Below are 21,574 nucleotides of genomic sequence, written 5' to 3' on the forward strand. Positions count from 1 at the left end.
TAATTATTCTAATTATTTTTTTAAATTGCTATCGTAGCGTTACTATCTATGATTATTTTAAGTAGCCAGTCGACGAATGTCTTTGCCTTCATAAGTAAGCGAAGACAAAGCGTGTCAGTGTCTTTTTCTCCTGTCTCTGTCAATCGATTCTCTTTTTTTTCTTTATTGTAATAAAAAGAGCATTGTCAATTAAAAAATGGAAAATAAGAGAAGAATACGACGCTTTCTGCAAGTTCATAGCGATATTGAATCTAGGAACAGATATTGAATCTGTTTTTATTATTTAAAGTGAGCAGCCCGGTCTAGTGTTTTAAACATTGGAAACGAGCAACTACTAGGTTTCTCGCCGGTTCTTCTCGGTAGAATCTAAATTCTAAGCCGGTGGTAGCTTCACTTAATATAGTTTTGTAAAACGTGCTTGTAAAAGCGTAAAGAAGAATATTTTGATTTTGATTATGGTCGAATTTCGACTACTAGTATTACTAGTAATATTTAATCTATTTCTTTTAGCTAATTTAAACAGAAAAGTATATTCATCGATGTTATTTTATGATCTATATTTATTAAGATTTATTTATTTACTTTTAAATAAATGATAAACTTAGGTTTATATTTAATTTAATTCTTTATTGAGGTAAATACTAATCTGAATCTAACTAATTATTATTACAGTATATAAATAAATAAATCACATTAAAAAATATTTTATAACCATTAACACAAGTTAATAAAATTTAGTTATTGTTCTTAAAAGTAAGCTACGTACTACTATTGCAGGGACTTACATGATGCGCCATATGAAAGATTTCAACGCGTTACAGAATATCGTCACGCAAGTTTGACCTGAATTTTAAAGGCAGATTTAGACTTGATTAATTAATATTTTTATGTAATTTGAGTTAAGCTGGCTCTATATCAAATCAAATCAATTATATTTTTTTATAAAAAAATGAGCATTACGATGGTTAGGAAACTGCAATTATTGTAATGAAATTGTAAGACGTATTCACCTACTCACATTAAAACTAACATCAATGAGGCTCAGCTGATGACGAATAAGGATATTGTAATTTAATAGTTCGTCACCAGTATCCTACATGCCTTTGCCCATATCTCGTGTGCTCGTGTTTTGGGATAACTGGGAGTAAGGGGGTCATTAACTTGACTAAAAATAAGTAAAGTGGATAGGTAATTAAATATTGTTTTCAGTAAAATAATGTGCAAGGCTTTTTGGCCGAATTTTATTATTTATAATATCTAGATTTTTAAGTAATAATATACTAAGAAGGGTGGACCAAATTTGGCAAACAAAAAAAATCGATTTCACGGAAATCAAAAATAACATTCCAAGGCGGGTTACGTAAATCTTTATGCTTAATTACAAGTCGTACATAACGTAAGGTCGTAGAAAGTGAATCGGCTTGTGTGAACCGTCAAAAAAACCCGCCATCTTGCCAGTCTGTGGTGCGAAGCCCGATCGCAACGACGTTTCCCGCCGAATGAAGTAAACGTCAAATTTTCCTGCTGTCAATCTTACTCTTTTTTTGTGAGTGCAATAAACGACCAGTGTCAAATATATATTTTTAATTATAGTGCGATCGAATAGTCGCGATGTTGTGATTGTGATTTAGCTGTGTTTATAAATAAAACACTGGGAAGGATTATTTTTTGAAAATGGGGAACTTCGATGGGAGAAAGTGCGCGTATTTGAAAATGGTAAGAAATATTTTTTAACCTGTTTTATAGGAAACATAAAATTGCACATCATACCGTGGGAATACATACGGTAAAACCGGACTTTCAAGAACACGAATTATTATCAACAACATTTATGCAAACACTTTCAATATATACTCGAGTGACGATTTCATAATGATTTAATAATGAAATATAAAAAAAAATAAAGTAAATAAAGAAAGAAAAAAATATTGCTTAATATTTCCTTTTCATAACTCACGTAACACGTTGTAAAATTTTTACTTTTACCCAATATTTGCTGTGTCGACGATTGAATAACAAACAGGTATCTCCTAATCAAAATATAATCGCCCAAGAGTTTCTCTCCATTAGTTTTGCTGATTTCACCTTTAAAACGATTTAATTATTAATTCTCGCTTCCATATTGTTGTTTTAAAATTATCCTTTTCCATTCAATAATTGTATGAAATAGGAATTCCACGCTTAGTTACTAAACAAAATAACAAAATGTAATTTTGTTCGAGTTAAATAATTTATTAGACCTATCTATGTGTAGTGCTTATAAGACTGTAAATTTTAAGGCCTTGGGTTCGTATCTCGGGTCGGGCCATTATAAATTATGTCGTTTTTTTTGTCGATAAATTCTCAGTAGAAACCCGAAATTCGGAAGTTGATAATGTTTACACTCCCGTATTCTCTTTCCGGTATTGTAGTATTATTCGTTGTACAGAAAAATGAGAGTGAGGGCATAGAGAGTATATTTGTGGTTATGCACTTTCCTGTGCAGTTGACATTTAGATGTCCTCCAGGACATAACATAATTTAATTCATCATCATTAAAAAAAAATCGATTTGCTTTTTCAAAATGTTTTCATGTGCATATTAAATTTATAAAATATATAATATGATATAGAAATCGAATAATATGTTATGTTTATTCATAAGTACTCCTGAATGAGCGTGACATGAAATGCACCAATGTTTTTCTATTGCTTGCGACTTGCGTGCAAGGCGGAGTGTTGAGTACGTAATTTATCAGGATATGCACAGATTAATTAAATTAAATTACGCGGAATGTACTCGCTACCTAATTAAAAGACGGCTATTAGTACAATATTACCATAAAAATTGAGGAAAATTAGGTGATACTGAAAGTAAAAAGGTGACATGCTTGAAACCGTTCACTTTAAAGGAACGTTTTTATTTACTTTGTTACGAAGTTAATGTTTTAAATATTATTTATCCAAGCAAAGTTAGAAAAATGTATATAATGCGTTCAAAATATCAATTTACCTAAGACTGAAGGAATAAAATATTATTAATATCACATAAAGAAATTAGTTATCATTTGTCATTGGTCATTTACAGAACCTAATGCTTGGACTGAATTACTTCTTTTTATGAATTTCTGAGCTTAATCAAATGTGTCAAATTTACATTCGACACATGAAGAGATGACGAGCACATTTCCCCACGGTGTTTTCTTCATCGCTAACCATAAGATAAATTGTATATTGTAGCACGCGAAAATTCAGAGCAGCTTTCCCGGGTTTGTATTCGTAATCTATAGTTTAGATTCGCATTTTTTAAACATTTCTCATGTTTCTTTATAGCTGTTTATATAACTTAAAAAAGTATATAAGTAATTCGATACCATATTTTTTTGTAGAAAAAGGTTTTAGCCTAATTAATTATATGAATATTTGATTTTTTTTTAATTATATAAGTGTGACGATTAGGTAATATTGATGACATTTTTAAATAATTTATTATTTCCGTGTACGACCTCTTTTTTAAATGACGTCTAACAATTTGACCTGACCTTTGCGGCTAATTAACATACTTAGTAACTTGATTATAGAGTTATTTAGAAGATCAAACGACTTTATAAATGATTAATTTTTTTAATGATCTGTGGTATATGGGAAATGAAATATATTAATTAAATAGAGAATTAATTATGAATATTTTATTAAATTATTTTAATTATATGATTATTTTTTAAATGGCAAATTTTACGTTGCTTGATATAAATACATAATCAGTGAATAGTTTATTCTAAAACCAAAATGGGTAACTCAACAAAAAGTACAACTAATTTTGATTCCAAAAATAATTCGTTTAACATAACTGCTAATTATTAATTTACATTATATGTTTTTTTCTCCTATGTACTTAACAGTTACTCTTTGTACAGCAAAGTAACGCCCGATAAAGTAGGTATAAAATAAAAATAAAAAATATTAATGCTTTAATGATCTGATATGACATTGGCTTTCTCCTATCATTTCACCTTCATTATATATTCCATTTTATTAATTATATGTAGATTTAAAATACAGTTGAAAATTGCATTTAAGTTATAATTTGATTTATTAGAAGTTCACTTCATACTCCAAGGATGCATTGTAATATTCTTACTTTTTTTTTTTGATAAATTTATAATATTTAATTTAAAACAATACAACTAATCTAATGAATGTTCCTTATACAAACCAAGCCAACATTAACATCAAGACGAGGCGGAATTTATTGGTCGGGGAATGTGCGCGGGCGCAGTGTACTCTCAACTAGTCAAGGACGTAACTTGAGAGCTAAGCTTGTATATTTAAATACACATTCGTAGGTCAGGCTTTAAAAGGAAACCTATTTTAATTCCCTTGTTATCTCTGTTACCCGTCTTTATAAAGTCGGCGACTCTTGTGGCTTAATTTTTTAGAGTATACCAGAAATTATTTGATTTTGGGATTATGAAAATGGTGTTTGTTGTTTGCTTGCTTCATAGAAGTATATAATTAATAGATTGATTGGACCATTAGAAATAATCAATTGACTCCATAATTTTCGAATTAAAATAGAAAAAAGGGAAATAATAATAAAAACAATAAAGGCGATGAATTTATTTTGATGAATATTTTCAGATCTCATGACAAAGTATCTAACTTTTTTTTTCATTGGCATTCTTTTGTTCAATCAATAATAATTATTTACTAATTTTAAACAAACAGTAATAAGTTTTTTAAACTATTGTTCTTAACTTATGTAAAATGTATTCAATAGTATTTTTTTTCGTAATAGAAAATACTGAATAAACTTATTAACTGAAATACAATGGAGCCCATTTCAAACTTTGATAGTGTTTCTTTATATACATCAAAAAGAGAGTTAACTCCTAACTATTGACTTCTAACTTTACCAAATATTTAAATAATATGTATATATATATTTTAGTCGTATAGTAAAAATAAGGATAGTATTCGCTGATTATCATACAGGATATATTAAATCTAATTGTATATAGCTGACTATGTAGGTGAAGGAAAACATCGTGAAGAATACTCACCCTTCAAACCGGAACACAACGATACTAAGTATTGCTGTTTTGTAGTAAAATATATTTATGACGAGTGGTTAGAACGCATACCCTACATCTTAACCGATGATTGCGGGTTCAAGCCTAGGTAAGCAACACTGAAATTTCATGTGCTTAATTTGTGTTTATAATTCATCTCGTGCTCGGCGATGAAGAAATACATTGTGAGGATGCAGGTTGCATGTGTCTAATTTCAACGAAATTCTGCCACATGTGTATTCCACCAACCCGCATTGGAGCAGCGTGGTGGATTATGCCCCTAACTTTCTCCTCAAAGGGAGAGGAGGCCTTAGTCCAGCAGTGGGAAATTTACAGGCTGATATATTGGGTTGTATTTACAGTCGATCTTGTACAAAGCTCAAGCAAAATCGCTATATGTATATCTAAGCCGTTTTGGAGCTTAGAAAGCTAGTGGCAGCTTGGGTAGGCTTATATTTAATCTATTCTTGTTATATCACAAAACAGAAGTATTCAAAAGTCCCCTTGAATTATCTATTTATATCAAAAACTGATTAAAATCCATTATTTGTTTTGGATCTCAAAATAATTTCAGATCTAAGGTTTAAAGGGATCTTAGAACAGTTACATTAAACACTGTAATTACTTTTAATAATTGTTATATAATATTAAACTTTGGAGCAGATTTAGTCAAATGAACATCCAATAATCAAAACTTTAATTGTTAGGGTCAAAATTAACTTAATTTATTAATAAACATTTTCAAATATTTTAATAATCTGCAACGTTTTATATTAAAACCTTACAGGTTTTTGTTTTAATACCGATCAATCATTGAATTCTCCAATATTCGTCAGTTGCGATTTAATATATGTCATTTATGTATTTTTAATGTAATTAAACTAGTTTTATTACAGGAAGTGTCTGAATAAATAATACCTTGTGGATATGATTCATTATGAGCTTACAATTGCTAAACATTAATTAGAATGACTTTGTAATTGAAAATATTCCTCTAATACGGTAATATATTTATGCAACAGTATTTATTTATGACAAATTATGATTAGTATTGCAAATATGTGTTGTCGATGAGTTAAATAATTTTCTGACGTTATTTTTGATCCAGAAGTCATGAAGTAAGTGAACGTGAATTCGGCATGTCATTTATTAAAGAAAAATTATATAATCAAATTAATAAAATGAATAAACAAAATCAAATTGAAATTACTCTATGATTTTCAAAATTACTCCAGATAAACAAATATTAATTGTATAAGTACTACAAAACTGTTAGAAGTGTGTGTCGAAGGCTTGAGTTTTAAATTTACAGATCAGATTAAAATTAATATGTCATTCATTTCGATAATATTTTATACAGTGTATCAAATGATTTCGGAAGTGTGTGACTGAGCATTACGGTAAGCTATACAACATACAGCATTACTAAATACCTAACAAACGAGTGCACCGATTCCGTATAATAATAATATTATTAGTATTTATATCCTTTATGCTACGTTACATCCGTTAAAAATAAACCAAAAAAGATAAACAAAAATATTACAGCAGTCATGGGTGGAGGCGTAATTTCGTTCGAGATTAATTGTTCAATCAAAAGTTATGTTGTTGTCGAAACTCGAGAGTAATTGCAGCGTTGTAGCCATTACATTGTAATAATGAGTCGGAAGAAAGTACGCACTTTAGAAATAAAAACTAAATACTTTCGCTAATTAAAAATAAAACTACGATTTAACATCTCAATTTCTCAAGCGATGGTCCCCGGGGCAGTTTTAAAAGAATTCTAAACTTAAGCTTGTTTTGACACAATGCTGGAGAGAGTTTTAATGACTATCTACTTTATGTAATTGTATGATTGCCTCTTTCTCATATTATATAGTTGGACTTATAGTTGTTCTAATATATTATATTAAAAATATTTATACAAATGTTCACGAAATAGCAAGAAGGACGAAAGAAATCCACGATTTCAATAATTTTCTTCATAATATGTATGAGTTCGAATTGATAAAATTATTGAGGGTTCATAGTCTTACAGAATTCTTAGACGAATTTGCATCAAGCATAGTTCGACGTTAAAAATGATAGTGTTTCAATGAGTTTACGAGGATAATTGATAAGTCTTACAACAGCTTTTAGTCTAACAGCTAGACAGTAAGTTACTTTATAAGTATTGTGTATATCTGTACATCTATCAGATGTATGATATTTAATTGTTTGCAAGCAACGCCTTTATAATATATGTACTGTAGATGTCAATTTCTCAAATAAATTAATAGTAATTACGTTATGTACGCTTCATGGGAGAACTGAATATGAACAGTGCGAGGAATACAAAAGGTAGCATGCTAGAACTACAGATGTTCGTTCAAATGATACATCTAACATTGTTTACATTGCTTACACTTGTGCGGTGTGTATGTAACATTAGACTAATAGAGGATACCGCGTCACGATCACTTCTGTTGCGCATGAATACACAGGTGTTGATCCGTTTTAAATTACATTTTAAAATAAGAATTTACAAGAATTTAAAAATAATTTGTTTAAATATTAACTTGAATCCTTCTTAACGTTTTAAATACCAAAATATCTTTATTGGTATGTTGGTTAGTATTTATTTCAGCGACGGAATAGAGAACGGAGAATTACACACATTTTTATTGCGAAATATTGCACAGTTGCTCATTTAAAACGTGTAAGACAAAATTGCTCTTCACTCCTTGACCTAACGATCCGTTTTGCTATTTAACAATTAAGGCAGCTTTAAAAATTACAATCTTGGTTTGCGTTTAGCAAACCGAGAAAACTGTAATTATAATAATAGCGATGATCGTATATTTTTACAACTGTCGTTACTCGTACGTAGAAAGGCTTCATAGCGCTCGCCTTCAAGGGTGCGGTCGTTTTCAATGTCAACTGGTACGCTATTATCTGTTAAGGAATTCGCGGTGACGAGGCGAGCGAGACGTGAGCTATAATTGATTCAACAATAATTATATTATTTGTCCTAGTTAACAATACGTTAGCGTGTTTTCGGGTGTCATATCCATGAAGGCATTAACATCGTACAAAAAAATATATTATTATTAATTACACATTTATTTATTTGTTAAGCTACCATAAGCACAGATTAATAATTGTGATGTATTAAATATTGTTTAGTATATATAAACTCTTTAAACTTTAAACTCTTTCTTTATATTTTTTTATTGTAAGCCGCGATGGTCTTTTATAATAAAGACAGCTATAATAGATAATTTTTTCATCGTTGTATATTGCGAAAAATATGAAGGAAAGTTTCATGAAACGTAACTTAATAACACGTCTACCTTGCGAAAGATATTTGAAGTATTCAGTTCGTAAGAATAGAATATAATCATTATTTAATATGAGTTCATTTACAAAAGAGGTCCCTCTGTTTAAATACATCTTTAAATGTTTTTTTTTTTCACGTAACGTTAATGTTTGAATTGATGTAATTGAACGTAGCTGAGTTAGATTTTATACACATATGTAAACAGACTTGAAGCTTTTTAAGCAGAAGTTTAGTACATTTTTCAATGATCAGTGCCCATTTACTTTTTTGAGACATTTTTTTGTTATTTACTCATTATATTTATAGTTATAAATTATATGATAACTTTTTATAAATAAAATTGTACAATTACTATTTATGTAAAATCAGCTGAAGGTAAGCCGCTAAAATAACCTTAAAAATTACCTTTTCACAAATGTCGTACTCAACGAACGATAGATATTATTGATATTAAAAATAAATATATATACAATGTTTTTTTAACAATGAAACGTTTTACTTTTGACCACCTGATGGTAAATGGTCACCACCTAAATAGATTTATTACATCGACAATGCGCCACCAACTTTTCAGAAAAATACTGAGTATCGCTCTTTGGTGGTTTCTACCAGCTATCAGATGAGTGAGTGGTACCTACCCCGGTGACACTTTTTCACTTAATACCCTAAAGATTTACATATCTTTATGTTTGTAATTGTATTCGCGTATTGTACATTTCTTTTAATTATAAGTTTTTGAATATTTTTATACTGTCTTTATGTACATAACAATTATTGTAATTAAGGCCTTATATTATACAAATAAAAATTTAAATGTATGTAGTTCAGATCATAACCACGTGAAATAGTGGTAGGTTAATAGTTAGAAAATATACATTTCATAAATTTTAATATCGAAAGTTAACTTAAATCTCCATATAAATGAGTCATGATGCATTGCGTAGTACCAACGGCATTCTGCAACTTAGTGGTACATAGAACATCTCTACGATGTGACATTAAAGTTTGCAGAAGTCAAGAGCTATACAAGCATGTTCGCGGTCAAAGGTTCAGATAGATGTAATTTGTTCAGGCTCAATGCTGACGTCACTTTCTATAAAACTTGTTTAACGATTTTCACAATTATTTACACTTATTTATTTGCGCCGACAAAACGGAATTTACCCGTTTGATATGCATGGAAATGTTTGAACTCTCTGTAATCTCTCTCATCTCATCTACTCTCTGTAATATTAAAAAAAATATTTCGTAATTATATTTAAATCATTGAATATTTTGTATAAAATCAAAATATTATTTATTCAATTAGACTCATAAAAGCATTTTGAATCGTTATATTACAGTTTTTATTTAAATGTGAAACTACCGCCGGTTCGGAAAGTAGATTCTACCGAGAAGAACCGTCAAGAAACTCAGTAGTTGCTCTTTTACTACATTTGAATTACAGAGTATGTCAGTAAAGAATAGTGAAATAAAGAAAAATCAATAAACACTAATATAATTTAATTTATAAATATATATTATAAATTATTATTATAATAATAATAAGTAACTTTATTCACCAAGAAGAAACAAAAACAAAATTAAGGTACAAAACCATAAAAAAAAAGTTAACAATATGATATTTGATGATTTGGTGAAAAGGTCGTAGTCTTAGCTAGGCTGCTTTTCAGTCTACGCCTTGTACATATGCTGCCAACACAAACGTAACAGTCATTGCAGTAAAAGGTAAACGAAGATATAATTACCAAATAATAAAAGTGAATACAATTTACTACGCTCGTCCACGCTTTTATATCTTTAATATAATCATGTTGTTTGATTAATTTGTCGTATTTATTAATGTTTGTTTGACATGAGTTTTAAATTTTTAATTTTTAATATCTACCATAGCTACAAAACAAGATCACAACAATTCTCTTATCGTCATGGCTATTATATCCATTATTTTTAAAGAATTCGCTTTGACATCTACGATATATGCTGTGATATTTGTTAATAATATCTTCCGCCCGTGGAAACCTTTGTCTTTTATACAATGGACAATGTACAGTTCTGATGTTTGAATGTGGAACCTTGGTTGGTGCTAACGAAGTAGAAACATCAAATTTGGAATCCCTTCAATTGATTGTAATTTTAACTAATATTTTTTTTATATACGAAACCTGCGTCTTACAATCTTGAGACTGGAGACTGTCTTTTAAGAAACCTTTCATTTTCCGTAATAAAACTTCTCTTGTAATATTGTTTCGATTTACAACAGACAGCGTATTGCATTATCATTACGATCTCCTTCCGCACAATGGACCAACAGACAAAAAATGAGAGATACACAGCAAGTCACATAAAAAAACCAGTTTGACGTCTTAAAGAGCTATTAATCATATCGAAATATATTTCATGTATAGATACCGATCATGTTACAAATTTATCGTTGGTGGTAATGAACGCTTTGGTACTCTTTAAAGGACAAGGCTTTCATAAGGAAAGTTGCAACATTTAATTTAATATACATATTCTTTATTAAAAAACCTAATCAAATGTATACAGGTAAACGTTTAACATTATTTACTGTGTAAATGACTAGACCCGAGCTGATCCGACGAGTTCACAGGAATTCTAGAGCACTTAAATCTATTTAATTCATCTCAACTTGTCTCTCTTGACTCTAGGTCGAAAAAGGAGTAAGCATGTAAATTTCAAGTCAATCGGATAGTTTTGGAGATCTCGTAATGAGTCAGTGAGTGGTATTTCGCTGTACATATATAGATTTGGGCAAATGTTCATTTATGAAATGAACTTCATGCATTTTCAATATCGTATAATAGACATAGTTTGTGTAGCTTATGAAATAATAAGATTAATTTTAAGTTAAAAAATCCTTCTTGACAATCAATGCCACCAGTAGATTTAACGAAACAAAATTTAACAAAAAAATAATAGACATTTTTGTGATTTAAACATTTCTTTTAAGCTGCATGGTTTTAAATTACAACGACCTCTAAAACGTTCATAGTGGGCATTTATATGTTTAATTGTTCATTGTTAGTCAGATTTATAGTAGTGAGATATGGGAATCGGCGGCTTAATGATGGTTTTCCTGTATCTCAGAATCTATGCTACGTCGAATATGGACCTCCAAATCCGGGGTCGTTTGCTTTGTCTATTTAGACAAGTTGCAACTTCCAAGCGTGGTTAATTATTTTCATAAATTTTATTAAACATCAAAGTGACGGAAGATTCTGTAATACCAATATAGTCCCACTTTTTTATCGCTATTGAAATCATTTGAACGCTTCATGTTATTTTTTAAAGAGCTTTTGTATGGTATTCAATTAGTATGTCAGTTAAAACAGAATTTTTTATATGTATAGTTTACATCAGACATGTTTTTAAGTAATATTTGCGATTGTATAGTAACAGCCTCATTGCTTTAATCACAAGAGAGTTGCATAGATGATAGTGATTATTATTATTAAAATAATTAAGTACAGAAACTCTGAAATAATTTTGTAACGAAATTTGTAATGAATAATGAAACATGGATTTTGAATAGAATTAGATTTTAATATGCGAATCATTTGTTTCGTAATATAGTGTAATTAAGTTTGATTTGTTGTTATCATGATAACGACGACGACGACTCCGTGGTCGAGTAGTGTGTACACCGGTTTTCATGGGTACGCCACTCTGAGGTCCCGGGATCGATTCCCGGCCGAGTCGATGTAGAAAAAAGTTCATTAGTTTTCTATGTTGTCTTGGGTCTGGGTGTCTGTGGTACCGTCGTTACTTCTGATTTCCATAACACAAGTGCTTTAGCTACTTACATTGGGATCAGAGTAATGTATGTGATGTTGTCCAATATTTATTTATTTATTTATTTATTTAACTTATATAAGGGAAATTCAAATCAAATCAAAATCAAATAGGCTCTTACTACACATTTGAATCATCATTTCACAATTGGAATGCTTAACAAAACAAAAGAAGCATTTATTTTTGCGCACACTTGGGCAATATATCTTCTGCGTAGTTTTTTTTATGAAATTGCTTTTGACCGCAACCAAGACAGTTTTTTTAAGCTGTAGTCGACAAACGATCGTGCAAACCTATTTACGTCTGTTTTGAGAATTGCTGCCATGGCTTGAAACATACATTTGGATTGTATTATATTGATAGTCTTAATACATACGTATATTGCTATAAAATTAACGATTAATTGATTCAAAAACAACCGTTTTTACAGGCGTAAAATTTATATATATACATTCGATAAAATCAATATATTTTTTTATTTATATGAATATATAAATAATAATAAATAATAAATATTGGTCATCACATACATTACTCTGATCCCAATGTAAGTAGCTAAAGCACTTGTGTTATGGAAATCAGAAGTAACGACGGTACCACAAACATCCAGACCCAAGACAACATAGAAAGCTAATGAACTTTTTCTACATCGACTCGGCCGGGAATCGAACCCGGGACCTCGGAGTAGACGTACCCATGAAAACCGGTGTACACACTACTCGACCACGGAGGTCGACTAAATATAATATTAACGATATAGGTCATCGAATAAACGTTTATTTTTAATCTTCAATTTATTTTAATTTATACTTAATGGCTCCGAGTTTCAAACTTTGCAACTGACCTAGATGAATTCATACTCAAAGCAAAGCTGATATAACTAAGTAGACTCTATAACTTTCATAATTGAATCTGACATTAGATATTATGATATAAATCATTTTCAATCATCAATCTTTGAGTGATGAATTGTTATTAGGGTCCGGAACTTATCGAACATTTCGACGGATGATTGTCAGACAATCATAGATAACACCATGAACAAATATCGGTATGGCATTATATATATAAATCTTAAACGTCGAAGAGCCTTAAAAATAATTTAACGATGTTTTTTAAGCTGTACGGGAACGTTGCTTGATGGTACCGTCAAACAGCAGTACCTTGTATTTTTGTGTTTCGGATCGAAGGGTGAGTAGGCCAGTTTAAGTAGAGGTACAAGGGACGCCAATTTCTATGGGCGGTGGTGACCGTGGGATCATTTGGCCTATTAGCCTATCTTTACTAAAAAAATATTAGATTTGCAATAGCTTTATACAGTGTAACAGCGAGAATTGTTATATGAATGGAAATGTAACATTTAACAAGGGTTTCATTAGGCATTGCAATAGAAAACCGCAGTCTAGATAACCTGCGCTAGTCCACCTAGGTCTCAACCGCATTGTTACGTTACTATGGAATTACTACCTTGCTACTTGTCAATGAGGAAGCGTGACCCATTTTCAATACTAAGAAAAAGTGAAAAGATATTAATAAATATTATTAATATAATATTATTAGTTTTCTTTTATTCTTTTTAAATTTAAAAAGATTATTTTTTAAAAACACATTTTTTTAATATTTTTTATATAAAATTATTTCATATTTGAAATTGTTTAATAAAATTGCTAGAATTGTTACGTAATTTCGTAGTTAAAACATACTTAAATAGTAATCACTCATTACCTGTCTTATATCTAAACTGAAAGTAAAACTCTTTTATATTGTAAATGGATGTAATTGAGCTACTTTATAATGATAATAGAATGCTTACTTTTACTCTTTGTTCGCATATACTACTTAAAAGACAATTGTGAAATCATGTCTGTTCGCTTTTATTTATCAGTGATTATTTTTTTTTTAATTTATGTACTAGCAGCTCCTTGTTCATCTACTGTTAATCCTAAAGGCTATGATAGGAGTGGTAAGAATAATACTCAAATGTCAGCCGCTAGGATTTAACCTGACACTTTCACATAACTGTATACATAACAGTATTATGTTGAGTTATTGGGACTTCTAATCTTATTTATTTGGTATATTTTCGATTCGTAATAATTTATTTACATTATTTAATATTGATTAATGTTACCTAATCAAAATAAGATCGACCAACATATACCTTTTGACGAATTAAATGACTATAAATGTATACTTTGATTATGTAATGAAATAACTCTCTAAATCGAAAGTAATCTGAGACGTTGATGTAAAATTTAGACTGTAATGATAAACCACAGACAGACTTACGTCTTTTTCAGAGATTGATTTCTCATCAATTTTCAGTTTTTTATTTAGAAAAACGATTTACAATATCCATTTTTTATAGGTTTCTTTAAAAGAAATGGATTAAGCCTTTTATGATAGGTCGATTCATTTTACTTTCGTCAACACAGTGCAGTATTATTTGATATTTTAGTAATGAAAGCTAACTGCCACTCTTTCTCTTAACCTAAAATAGAATTCTTGTTTTTTACTTTTAGAGTCGAGATCATATACGTAGTTTCCATAGTTTTCAGTCTCATACGTTTAAGTACACGTATGTCTGCTCTAGGACTTCATTTGGAACAATCAGTTATAAGAAATTTGGTATTTTTAACATAAGTTCTTTCATAGAAATATAATTGACTTAATATAATTCGCCATCAATACGAATTTTGCTTAACCTGTTGTAATAAAATAATGATAAAGATATTGAATATGTTTATAAAGAAGACAATATAGTTAATGTCTACATTTAATTAACTAACATTGACTCCAAAAAGGAATCGTAAAAATGCAATACATGTTTCATTAAAAAGTATTATATATATATATCATCAGCCCACATTCGTCCACTGCTGGATATAGGTTTCTCCAAATGCACGCCACTGTGGTCTTTCTTCAAAGCATTATAAAACAAAAAATAAATAAACCACAATCTATACGAGGCGTGTGAGGCCGCTGAAAAGGTGGTGTGAGTACTATTAGAATATTTTTTTTTTTATAAAAGGCGATTTATTGAATTTTTATAATGAATAAATAATTGAAATTTACCTTGACATTTCAACGGGCAGATGAGCGACAGATGATGGACGTTCTATTTTAATTTGTATGTTGTATTAATATTGGCAAAATCAGATCACTTGGAATTTTGTTCCTTATTGATTATATGAATATTATAAATATTTTATTAATTAATTATATAAGAAATGCAAATATTTGGTCTATATTAGAGTGTTACGTATACGTTTGCGTCAAATATTTATTTAAAATTTATTAAATATAATATTTTTTGTTAAAACTGAAATCGAAATTACAAAATTATTATTGTAACCAAACATTTAATGTGGAGGCGCGTCTTATTGAGTCAACAGATGACAGATCTATTATTATATTCCTATTATATTTATTATAAGTATAAATGTTCTTAATTTATCAGTAAGGTAGAGTTCTTTTTTAAATAGGTGAGGTGACGTGCAAATGTTCCACCTACCATTCGACCGACATTGGCTTTTTAAGAAATATTAACAATTCCTTACATCGCCAATGCTAAGTATTGTTGTTTGGTGGCAGAATACCTAATGAGTGGGTGGTGCCCAGAAGAGCCTGCACAGAGACCTACCACCAAGTAATATTCACATAAAATAAAATTGAGTAAATTGTTCTACATACAAATAACAATAAAAGTAGTAAACAGGATGGAGAAGCTCAGGTCAGAATTATTTCGAAAGGCACTTTTAAACAAGGCCAAATCTTAGTGTATAATATATAATAAGTAAGTAAAAACTGTAGTATAGTAAAATACCCTTGGTTTTTTTAAATGAATATATTTTCTATTTAACCTTAATTAACAAAAATATATAGAACTTATCTTGCAAGTTTATATATATTATTGAATTATGTAAATATAAGTGATTGCTGAAATTATTCAATTTTATGAATATTTTTACAAAACTCGTTGGACTCTATGGTATAGAATTGTTCAAGCTCAGTCGCACGCATGCGCAGGTCAAGGCTTTCTGGCGTACATATACTTTCCAGGTCGTCGATAATAAATGTGACGTTGTTGATTTTATAAGAAATTTAAGTAGCTTAGATTTGTCATACCTTTATTCTGTTTTTATGTATGTAATTAACTACTAGTGGTACATTTACTAAAAGGCTGAATATTCTCGAGCGTAGGACAGTATATTTTATTTGAGGCTAATGTAGAAATAGTATAAGTACTATATTGTTTGTAATTACTACGAGATTAATTGCTAAGTTGCATGAATAAACTACAAGCTGACTGTAGAGGTAAGGGAATTTGAAACCGGCTTTACTTGAAATTTTTTTTAATTTGCCGTTGATTACAAAGGAGAGATTAAATACGCCTACAATTGATATACGTTATCTCCAATATAGTCAATTGCTTAGTTTTTAACTATCTAATATTTAGTATGATAAAAAAGCGTGAAGTTAATGCTTGTTGACTTCCAGACAGATGACATAACATACATATATAATTGTATTTAGCTAACATGACTGTATTTTTAGATGTTGAAAATAGTAACTACTGAGTTTCTTGCCGGTTCTTCTCGGTAGAATCTACATTCTGAACCGGTGGTAGCTTTACTTTAAATAGTTTGTTAAATGACGATTCAAAAGTGCTTATGAAAGCCTACTTCAATAAAGTATAGTAAGTATATTCAATAATATCAAAGCTCTTCAAAGATATTATTGAAGTATTTCAAACTTAAATAAGATTCAGGTAAATGTTAATTCGAAATTAAAATAAATAATTGCAAATTAATTTAAATAACAATTAATGAATATCAAGACAGTGTAAATAATTATGTCCATTCTCAACAGCGCGCCCGACATCAGATTGGACGCCATTTACAAAACTTCAATGTTATATATTTGAAAGTTTGAACTCGATAAACTAGAAAACAATCTGTGTATTGCAAAAATTCGAGTGAAAAGTGAAAGAATCGATATAGAACGCAAGACACGTTGCACTTTCTCACTATGTACATGTAGAGATGTAACGATAAATATATAATGTATTAAATCTCCATCAGTATTCAATGCGTTATAGTAAAAGTGTTTATGAGACTTATTTACATGCATACGTAAATCCGACATCTATATATAGCCAGTATTATAAAAGAAACATGTCTTTTTAAAGTTCATTTATACACTAATATATAAAAGAAACTGTCTATTTGACTACATAACTTCGGGTCGATAAAAAAAAAATGTGTTTTTTCTACCGCAATTCTAATTTTGTGATTTTGCGACCGAAATAGTGTTCAAGTAGCAGTTTAAAATCTGAACGCTGGAAGAAGTAAAGTTGTTCATCCTGCGCTTGAACTATTTCCGGTCGTCTCGGATTTGCTGCACAATTGGATTATGAGAGTTTAGAAAAGGGTACAGCACCTGTGATTGCACATACTTTTATGTACAATATGTCCCTTATCGAAATTGGTCAGGAGGACATCATCATAAACATATAGCTGCAGCTGCCGAGGTACAGCGTTCATACCCTCAGACGGACGATAAAATCATGTACCTCAAATTGAGAACAGACTTTGAAATTAGAAATATGTTTTAACGTTTCTTAATTATGAGTTTTTTTACTATTATTCTCTATAGAGGATTACCTACATAGGACCTAAATATTGTATGGCATATTCAAACAAGATCTACAAGCTAATGTTCTCACGATCGTTTCCGTTGCGTCGTCTGATGCTGGATTTCCTTTCACCGTAGATTCTTCAGATTCCACTCCGTTTAACGCACGTAAACATACAGGTTACGATTTCAATGTTTATCGTGTGTTAAATATCTGTGAGTCACTGAAATGTTCCTTAATTAGAAAATACGAATACACTGTTGTTTTAAAAAGTTAACTACAGCTATAATATCGCAAAATTATTAATGTGTGTATCGTAGTGTGTGTACACACCAGGGATGTTATGGAGCTCTGTAACCTTAACCGAAACTATCGGATCTCCAAAATCAAAATGTATTTAAAACCGTAACCGAATTCGATATAAAATTATTTATTATAATTTTGTTTTTGCATATGGTTATACTTATTAGAGTATACCTAATACCAAATACCGAAACAATCGGATAATCGGAAATAATTTCGTATCCGTATATGGAACCGGTAAAATTTTATTCACGTATCCGTATCCATATCCATATCCAGTTTCGAAATTACATATCCATAACATCCCTGGTACATACGTATATGTAGTTACTTGTAGTTTAGTCATTGCGCCGGTTTCATAAAATTGTTCGCTATTTGCTGCTATATGAAATTTCTGTTATTTATTAAATCAGTTTATTTAAATAATTTATTTTATTTATTTATTTATTATATTATCAACACCAACAAGAAGTACACTCATACACACAATATAGTCATTAAACATAAGATTTATATAAACCAAGTGTCTCCTTAATTATAGGTGTTGCAAGATATGTCAATATTACAAGTTAACAAAATATAATAATTTCCAGATTTACAATATTAATTACAATTAGAAAGAGATATTAAGAATTCAATTATTAGAAAAATTAACACATAAATATAAATAAAATGAATAAGATATTATTATTAGAATACATTAAGATTTACGATTAAAATACGATTAAATGCAAACAATTAATTATAAGGTACAATTAATATATAATAATAATATATAATATGTCTATCATATAAGGTCCTACATTTTGTTAAAGGTTTTTTTATGTAATAGGGAGCCAGGCATAAAACCTGGTCATCTATGGTGACCACTTATTATCAGTTATAAGTGGTTATCATTGCTCATAGACCAATGTCTATAGCTATAGCGTCTATAGCGTCAATACGCTGTAAGCATTCCGAACTGAGATGTTCATTAACATGAGCCACTAGCCTTGGGAGTTATGACGTCGTGTCCCTTGTGTCTGTAGTCATAGAGGCTCACTCACCCTTCAATTCGAAATACAACTATACTGAGTATTGCTGTTTAGCGGTAAAATATCTGATGAGAGGGTAGGGTACCTAAGACGGTATTGCACAAAGCTATCAAAGATTGAAGAAGAGAAGAAGTAAAGATTTTATATATTTAAGAGCACGCCCACAAAATAATTTCTACTCATCTACCAAATCGACCGATATGATATTGATGCCTTTTATATAAAAAATAGGCTCTAATCTATAATCCAATATAAAAGATTATTTTGTGAAAAAAACTCTTAAGTCAATTCATTGATTGATTAATTATTATTGGTACATATTGAATGTAGAGATTTTTGATAAGATAGATCTTCATGTTTAATCAACTGGGTCATCTGGTTTTTTGTTCATTAAATTCTATTTTAATAACGTTTAATTATAACGACGAAAAGCTTAATGTTATACTAAGGTGTATTTCATGACTTCTATACTTGGCATGTATTTAGATCTAGATTTCGTGATAATAGGCATAAATAAACCCACCCATAAAACTACGAGAGTTATCCGTTAACAGAATTGATTTCATCGCAAAAGTCAAAGTCGTGCCTTGTCCTCTCACCTCTGCCATTACGACCGGTTGCTATATCGCAAATATTTTGTACTACGTCATATTCGCTTGATCTTTTGTTATAAATATATTTTGATTATACGACACATGTACGTGTCTGTTTTATACCCATGAAGATTACATAAGTACCTGTATTTATTAAAGAAACTATTATAGTACAGTTCGTTAATATGGTTGACGTTTATGATTATTTTACCTTTCCTAGGAATATTAGTATACAATTTTATACCATTAATCGACGGTTCTTATTACGCAGAAAAACCTGCGTATATGTAGTCTATAAGAGCGTGTTTCATGTGAATTAATTAGAAAAATTTGATCTTAACTTATTTCTAAGTAATTAAGGCAAATCAAGTTTTTTAATATGTATCATTTTCTTAAAGAGATTTTAATGAATTGCGACACGGTTATAAAATTTTTCTACTAGACATTAAATTGAGCCTACATCTTAATGAAACTTATGTTAATTCCTTATTGAAAACATTTTTTTTAACGTAATGTAAATCAGTTTATCTGTTTCAAATAGTAATTGGTAACTTTTGATTTAATAACATGTCGTTTACCACTGCTTATAACATTACATTAATTATTAAATGTTGAAAACATTACAAATAAAAACATTATCAACTATGAAATATTCGACCCATTAACAAATTCTAAGATGTTAATATATCCAAGTTAAACTTTATTCACTGGTATTAAGGCTTATTTTTTGAAAACTATTAAATAAATATATTGGCCTTTAACAAGGTCGTGTAAGGAATTGTAAATGTTAACTTTGTCATTATAAGAACTGGTTGATTGCGGAATAGATTCATCCGTGATGAGGATGCGAAATGTCACTGTCTTTGCCATATCATACAGATAAATATTTTAATGAATATTATGTAGGCAAGATTAGCGGATGGGACCACGGTGTCTCGTATTAAAACGACCGTGTGGAATACAAATTAGTGTAATTTAGTGTGTATTCCTTGAACAAAGTATACTTCTAATTCATTTTTCAATTGAAATTTGTTAGTGGGTGGCATGTTTTTCTTTTGCGTTGTCTTTGTTCGTTTTTGTTATATATAATGATGCCGTGGCAGAAGCAGGATTTGCCTTTTACATTAAAAAAAAACACTTCGTAACACGATTGTGTAAATAAATTGGAAACGGAGAAAGTAAGTCAGATTTTGTTACGATATCGATTATTCAAGATGACATGTATCGATGTTTAACAATATCAAATTATTTTCCAACAAATCTCTGATCATTATTTAGTTTTTAAATTGATTTAATTGGATCTGGAAGACAGTTAGGCAAATTGGCAACCTGATGCTTAGGAACGTAGTCAACATCCTCCATTAATATTGGTACGAGACAATTTAGGGAATAAGAAGGGGTGGAAGGGATGACCCCTTACAAATCGCCGCCAATTCGCTGTCAATCTTGGGAATTAAGATGTTATGTTCCTTGTGTCTATAATTACACTTACTCGAGTAATTTATCTATCCGCTAAACTGCACTAAAGTATCGCTGTGTGAATTGAATAAATTGTACGCCTGTTTTAATATGTAATAAAAGAATACACACATTATATAATCCTAGTCCTTATTGCAGTTACGGTAATGGCTATTTTTTTGTAATTAAGGCTTTCATTATGATGTTTAGCAGCTTGATATTCAGGTTAATTGACAGAGAACTTTGGGCGCTATACATGAGGTATTCAGGTTCAGGTTTCTCTACCATTGCGTAATAATTATCCTTTTCTTTATTTGAATTTAAATACTATTCGAATCGCATGTCAAATTTTATGCTAAGCAT

The 21,574-nt window shown here is 29.9% G+C and overlaps 1 protein-coding gene across 2 annotated transcripts in view; it reads left to right on the top strand.

The window, feature by feature from the left end:
* The first annotated feature begins 1,472 nt into the window (after positions 1–1,472).
* The window catches only part of LOC125068115 (flocculation protein FLO11), a 93,472-nt gene continuing 73,370 nt past the window's right edge, over positions 1,473–21,574 (top strand). For both annotated transcript variants that reach the window (XM_047677128.1, XM_047677129.1), the window contains exon 1: positions 1,473–1,716. In XM_047677128.1, coding sequence (XP_047533084.1) covers positions 1,675–1,716 — 42 coding nt within the window. In that variant the 5' untranslated portion in view covers positions 1,473–1,674. The remainder of the gene's footprint in view (positions 1,717–21,574) is intronic.

This window comes from Vanessa atalanta, chromosome 13 (genome assembly GCF_905147765.1).
Source record: "Vanessa atalanta chromosome 13, ilVanAtal1.2, whole genome shotgun sequence".
Lineage (NCBI taxonomy): Eukaryota > Metazoa > Arthropoda > Insecta > Lepidoptera > Nymphalidae > Vanessa > Vanessa atalanta.